The 7,402-nt window shown below is 43.9% G+C and overlaps 1 protein-coding gene across 1 annotated transcript; it reads left to right on the forward strand.

The window, feature by feature from the left end:
* Positions 1-268: 268 nt before the first annotated feature.
* On the forward strand, positions 269-2,316 carry LOC311001842 (E3 SUMO-protein ligase ZBED1-like; the record flags this gene model as incomplete). The annotated part of the gene is made up of 4 exons (XM_083993021.1): positions 269-632; positions 971-1,397; positions 1,493-1,679; positions 1,843-2,316. The coding sequence occupies 4 exons, from the start codon at positions 269-271 to the stop codon at positions 2,314-2,316; spliced, it is 1,452 nt and encodes a 483-aa protein (XP_083849147.1).
* Positions 2,317-7,402: the final 5,086 nt, after the last annotated feature.

Here is a 7,402-nt window from a genome sequence, read left to right on the forward strand (position 1 = left end):
GAACCGTGTGCATCAAACGTCAGCTGACATGGCCGCTGCTGCGAAGCCCGCCGGGTTGCTTCAGGGGAAATTTATTTTCAAGAAGCTTCCCAATGGGAACCTCGATAAAACTAGGGTTGTATGCACTTTGTGCAACGCCGAGTTAGTTTACTGTAGAAGTTCGTCAAGTCTGAAGTACCACCTAAACGCAAAGCATCCCTTTGCTGATGTGGAAGGTGCCGGAGCAAGCACTGAAGCCCCGGAGAAAAGTCGTGTTCGTCAGACTACAATGTTTGAATGCAACCGAGGCAAGCCCGTCAGCACAGCTCTGTCAGCTAAACTAACAGGCCTCTTAGCTCAGTGGATTGCCCTCAACTGCCGGCCTATCAGTGTGGTTGAAGATGAGGGGCTGGAGCTTCTTCTCCAGGCGGCCACAGGTGACCCATCTTATAAACTTCCTGCGAGGCGAACCATCGTACGGAGAATCAATGAACAGCACGCCGCAGAGAAAGCGGCGAAAGAGGAGAAGTTGGCTGGGGCAACTTGTGTGGCACTGACTGGGGATCATTGGTCGTCTGTTAACAATGAAAACTACCTTGGTGTTACTGTACACCTCATCGATGCCAGCTGGGAGCTTCACTCTTTCGCCCTAGGTAACGTTACGTTATGTAATTTATTGTCATTTTTTGTTTTATAACGGTCTATGTAATTTACCACGGTGAAGTTGGTTTCAGGTTGGATGTCCAACCGTCGCGTCCGACAACTGTCTGAATGAATATCCAACCTGAAACTAACTTCACGCGGTATAGCTTTAGCTAACGTTATCAACGTTTTGCTGATTAGTTGCTGATTGTTGCCTACTACTACTAGCAATCTTACTCTGATATAGTTTTTATGTCCTACTCCTAATGTTAGGTGTGATGAAAACAGAGGAGCGCCACTTAGCAGAAGCATGTGCCAGGCAGTTTCTCGACGTCGCTGTGGGCTATAGCTGACAAAATCACCACTATTGGAACAGACAGCGCTCCCAACATGATAGCAGCAGGGAGGATACTGCCATTCGAGCATTTGCCCTGCATTGCGCATCTTGTACAGAGGGCCATTGTAATGTCACTTCGTGACGGAGGTTTTGATGGTGTACTGGCCAAGTGCCGTAAAGTGGTTGGACATTTCAAACACAGTCCGGCCAACTCAGACGAGCTGAATGCCCAGCAAGCCTCCCTTGAACAAGCCCAGGAGTCACTCGTGCAAGACGTGCCTACACGTTGGAATTCTACCCTCGCCATGATCCAGCGCTTGAGGCGCAACAGAGACGCAGTGCATGCAACGCTGTCCCAGCAGAAACACAAACTCACCCTCCCAACAAATGCTGAATATGAGAAGTTGGCAAAGCTTGAGGAACTGCTAGAGCCATGCAGGTAAAGATAGCGTGTTCATGAATTGGTATACAAGTTCTTTTATAACTCACATATCCAAGTTAAATTAATTAGCCATTTTGTTTGTGTGTGTGAAGGTATATCACTGAGCTCCTTGGTGGGGAAAAATATGTATCCTGCTCCGTGGTTCTCCCTGCCCTGTGCCACCTTCAGCAAGCGATGAAGATCGCAGATGAGGATCCTGCCTACATTGTGCGATTCAAGGCTGCCTTCACCAAGGACCTCAACCAGCGGAGGGAGAAAACAAACTTGGAATGGCTGAAGGTATGTCAGACTGACCAGAAGATGACTGTATTGTCTGACCAGTAGACTTTTTAAGCCAGTAGATTGGTCAATGAATAGATGAATGAGTCATGAAAAAATATGGAGGTTGGACTTGAAAAGTTAAATTTTCATAATATTTTCTTTTCTTTTTTTTTTATCAAAGGTGGCTACTGCTTTAGATCCACGATTTAAGGACCTCAAGTGCCTGCCCAGAGCAGAGAGGGAGTCAGTGTGGGGAAAGCTGAGTGAGTTGGTGAGGGGAGAAGAATCTGCTCTGCAGCTGCCCAGGGAGGAGAACCCGGAGCCACCTAAGAAGAAAACAGCCTTGCTACTGATGGGATCAGAGTCAGAGTCAGAAGAGGAGACACCAGTAGACAATACTGTGGAGAGGTACAAGGTAGAGCCCAGTGCTAGCTTGGATCAGTGTCCACTGAAGTGGTGGTCAGAGCACACTGCTGTCTATGGTAAGATTGCCCACATTGCCCGGAAGTACTTGGGGACTCCTGCCTCTACAGTCCCATGCGAGAGACTTTTCTCGTTAGCAGGCCATATTGTACAGAAGAGGCGATCTAGTTTGTCACCAGAAAATGTGAACAAGCTCGTCTGTCTGAGTGACTGGTGGAAGAAGGAGAAGTAGAGGTTGGACTGATTGACTCAAGCCATGTCACAAAGTTACTGAACAGTTATTTATGACCTCTCATGTAGGCCTACAGTTGTTAAATTAATGTCATATTATCCCAGAAATGGGGGTTGTTCAAATTGCCTGTACTGGTTAAATTGCCTACTGGTTATTTTGTGTTTATCTGAATAAACAATTACATAACACAAGTACATTTTACTGAACATTATTTCATATTTCATTACCAATAACTTTATCAAGCAGTTTTTGATGCATTTTCCAAACAGGAGATGGGCTTCTGGTCTAATGGACCAGCTGGCCTGAGAAACCCGTTCTCAAGGACTTACTTCTGGTCATTATTTAAGTAGCGCACACATATTTTGAATGCCTTCATCAGAATTCAAATGAGCCATTTTAATCTAGATTAATCTAGATTAACTCCAAGATTGCAGTGAGATTAATCTAGATTAAAAAAATTAATCTATGCCCAGCACTAGTTAAAATGTTGTCCAGGTTAATGTTTTAGCCATTAAAAGGCCCTTCAGTTCAAGATTTCAACTGTGATCGGGCATTAAACAGGTGGCTCACCTGTTCAGATAGGGCATGGAGGGTGTAACTGCTACTGGTCAAATAATGTGAAATAGCAGTTAATTTTACATGTCTGCAATGATTGCCATTTAAATGCAATTATAGATAATAATAAATACTGCTTTCTGAAGAAAGAAGTGTTGTGTAGTGTTGTGTATAGTCAACAGGAAGGATTTTAGTAAGATATAAGTCATGAGCGAAAGTATGCACCACACAACCAGAAAAAAACCTAGGCAGGGCAAGTAAGAATTTAGATGGGGCCAGTAGATTTGAGAAGTACGAAAAAACCTTAACGTCGGACCCTGGTTAGTAAATAAGCTAACTGGACTGAAAATTCAGCTGTTAAAAAATAATTTGTGCAAGCTAGCGATAGCGTTAACTTGACAATCCAGTCCAATGGTTTTCTCTGCTGTTCTCTAGAGGTGTCACGATTTCGATTTTTTATCGAAATCGATCGAAATTACGTCACGATCTCGAGCATCGAAGTCAAAGAGAGGATCGACCCCCCCCCCCCCCCCCCGCCTGCAAAGCTACAACTGCCCGTTGTCCCCATTGCGCACCAAGCGTCTTGTCAGTCACTGGTCCAAGTTCTCCTTTACTTTTTATTTCGAGACAACACTCACTCATTCTCTCTCTCTCTCTCTCTCTCCCTCGCTCTATCTCTTTTCTTTTTCTTTTTTACCGGCGGTGTCAGCGATGTGCACGTCTGCAGCAACCCAAACAAATGCACATGTTGACTGGCTCTATTCCAGCCACATGATTGGTTCGGCGCAGCGCGACTCTCAATATAATTGGCTATTTGCCAAAACATGGATGAATGAAAACTATCGACCACGTCTCATATTTCTATCGAAGAAAAGTTATTTCACAATTTATAGCGTTTTATCACCCAGCCCTGGTGGGCTACTGTCCCCCTTCTACCTGGGGAACAGGAGGGAGACACAGCTCTAACTACACAACACCGACAAGCGCTGAGAGCCGCATGTTGCAGAGACGTTATAAGATAAAAAAAAATTAAAAAAAACCCTGCAAATAATAAGCCGACGAAAAGGTGCAACTTGCCACTTTTTGTCGATGTATTATTTGCGGGGGCTTTCGGGGGATCTGGTGACGGTGGAGGATCCGGGACTGATTGACTGTGGGCCACTGCCAGTCTGATCAGGATCTGATCATCAGGTCCATGCAGCGCTGCAGCTGCAGCTCTGCCCCGCTGTCACATGACTCTCCGTATCAGCGCAATCTTGTTTACATTACATTAAGCCGACATCAGGAGAATAATGAGACACGACGGTAAATTAATGAAAATTAAATTATGATAATGTACAGATATAAATTTCAAAAGAGAGAAACCTTGGGGGCAATTCTGGCCCCTGGATCATGATTTTTGGGGGCATGTTACCTTTATATTGTAAAGAAATTATTTAAATGTGACCATTAGTGCCTAATGTGATACATAATGGAAATTGCATCACTTATATGTATCCCATCTTTTGAAATAAGATTTACTGTACAAAATTTGATGAATAAAACCAATGATCGTAGACTAGACTAGTCTGAAAATAGCATAGGCGTCTGTGCTGTAAGAAAAAGAAAAAAAAATCGAGAATCGAATCGAATCGTGACCCTAAAATCGAAAATCAAATCGAATCGAGGATTTGGAGAATCGTGACACCCCTACTGTTCTCACTACCCTGTTTAGATTGTGCCTCTCTTCTGCTGTGCTGCTGCCAAACCAAGATGAAATGCAGTATTTGAGAACAGTCTCAATGGTGCCTCTGTAAAACATGGTCAGGGCAGGAACACGAAGGTTGACCTTTTTCAGTCCACTCAAATCCACTCAATGGCAGGAGCAAAATTCCTTCAGCTCAGACTAGCATCCACTGAGAAGAAGTTCATAGAGACACCAGTTATATGAGTGACAGTATGAAGACACTGTTGTTCATGATGTGTTTAATTGTTTCTGCAGGTGATCAGCACCTGTTGAAGATTGAAGCAGAGGATCCTCCTGAGTTGACCTCAAGTCTGGATCAGGAGAACCCAGAGAGTCGACATATTAAAGAAGAAAAGGAGGAACGATCGACCACTCTTGAGTTTCCCTTCACTTCTGTTCATATAAAGAGTGAGGATGAGGAGGAGAAACCTCAGTCCCTACAACCTCATCAAAGACAAACTGAGGCTGAGCCTCCATCCAGCAGCTCAGCTGAACAGATAGAGGCCGATGGAGACGACTGTGGAGGATCTGAACCAGCCAGGAACTCAGATCAACATGAAGATCTTCAACCAGATACAGATGATGAGGTCTCAGAGTCGTCCTGTGAGACTGAAGACAGTGATGACTGGAGAGAAACCAGAGCACCTGAGTCAGGTTTGAACAGTGAAGCTGTTCATGTAAGTGATGAAGAATGTGACACTGGTAAGAAGTGTCGCCGCTGCTCAGAGTGTGGGAAAACATTTACCAGAGTCTGGGATTTGAAGAGACATATGAGGATCCATACAAAAGAGAAACCATTTGACCGTACATCTGAGTCAGGTTTGAACAGTGAAGTCGTTCATGTAAGTGATGATGAATGTGACACTGGTAAGAAGTCTCACTGTAAGAAGTCTCATCGCTGCTCAGAGTGTGGGAAAACTTTTGCCAGGCCCTCGGATTTGGAGAGACACATGATGATCCATACAGGAGAGAAACCATTTGATTGTGCTACATGTGGTAAACTTTTTAGGCAGAAATCTGCTCTTCAAGTCCACATGAGAATCCACACACAGGAGAAACCATTTGAATGTCCTGCCTGTGGTAAAACATTTAATAGAAGACTTAATCTTAAACTTCACATGAGGATCCATACAGGAGAGAAACCACTTGCCTGTACTACCTGTGGTAAAGTATTTAATTACAGATGTGATATTAAACGACACATGAGAGTCCATACAGGAGAGAAACCATTTAAATGCCCTACCTGTGGTAAACAATTTAAACATTCATTCGGTTTAAATTATCACTTGAGACACCACCAGTGTTGTGGGTAACGCGTTACAAAGTAACGCGTTAGAGTACTTTAATTACTTTTTCGTGTAACGTGTAACGTAACGCGTTAGTTTCGTGAGTTGAGCAATCAGTAACTTAGTTATTTAAAAAAAAAAAAAAGTAATCCTTTACTTTTCGCCGGATAAGGAAAAGAAAATCCCGACTGCAGCCTGCTTTTTGTCAGACAGACTACTGTGCAACCTGCTGATGTGTCAGCCGAGGCGCAGCGCTGTGATGCGTCTGTGCCCTGCTGACCTACGTTACCTATGTGTGTGTGCGCGCGTGCGTTTCAATTCGCCGGCGAAAAGGACAAGAGCATAACGGTAAAATGCACACTCTGCGGTGGTGATAAGCTTCTATCGACCGCAAAAACTTTAAGGGCCCATTTACATGGACCAGCTCCACGTACGGACCTGCTTCTCCAGCAGCAACAAGCAGCCCGGCTCTAGTGCTTGCTGCTTTCAGCAGCTCCCTCTCGGCGAGCGGCAGCCCAGTTCTCCCCCGGTCCAGCCCCGATCTCTAGTCCATAGCTGCCGTAGCAGCAGTGTGATACCAGTACATTCAACCGCATTTTATTTATTTTTTTACTTTTATTACACACAAGGCAGGAAGTTCACGTCTCGCCAGCCTCCCTCCTCTCCACACGTGAGTCCTCCGTTCAAACTGACAGACAGATCGAGCAGTGAAGCTGCTGAGAGGGATTCACAGCAATTCCTGAATTTTGATCAGTTCTGCGATCAAAAAAAACAAAACAAACCCGCTATGTGGCATATTTCTGACTGTCTTTCCTGTTATTGTTATCCTGTAGAGTTAATTTGGTTGGATGACTGATGTTATTCGTCAGGACGTGCATTTAAAAGAGGCTGTGTGTCTGTCAGTTAAGTTGCAGCATGTGCGAGGCGCGCTGCAAAAGGCTTTTAATTTTTGGTAACGCATGAGTACTCTAACGCGTTACTTTTATTCATAGGTAACGCAGTAACGTAACTGATTACTTTTAATTGATGGTAACGTTGTAACTTAATTAACTACTTTCAAAAGTAACTATACCCAACACTGGACACCACCCACAAGAGAAACCATTTAGTTGTGCTATTTGTGGGAATGGATTTGCCTTAAAGTGTACTCTTTTGTCTCACACAAGAGTCCATTCAAAAGAGAAGCCATTTGGTTGCAGTGTTTGTGGGAAAACATTTATGGAGCTGGAGAATTTGGCAACACACATGAAATCCCATAAGGAAAGGCAAGGCAAGGCAATTTTAGGAGAGTAAACGTACAGTTGAAGTTTTTGTGGCCGTCAATTCTCTGATGTTTCTGGCAAGAAGACACATATGAGTGTATGTAAACTCAGGACTGTTACTGAAGGCAGCAGCAGTGTGTGTGAGGCTGCAGTTATTGAACTGTAACATCTCATCACAACACAGTGAAAATTAATTTCACATGTAAAATATTTTGTTAAAGTTTATGATTTTGAAATTGTATAAAATGGATTGTTCA

The sequence above is a fragment of the Trachurus trachurus genome, assembly GCF_905171665.1.
Source record: "Trachurus trachurus genome assembly, chromosome: 18".
Taxonomy (NCBI): Eukaryota; Metazoa; Chordata; class Actinopteri; order Carangiformes; family Carangidae; genus Trachurus; species Trachurus trachurus.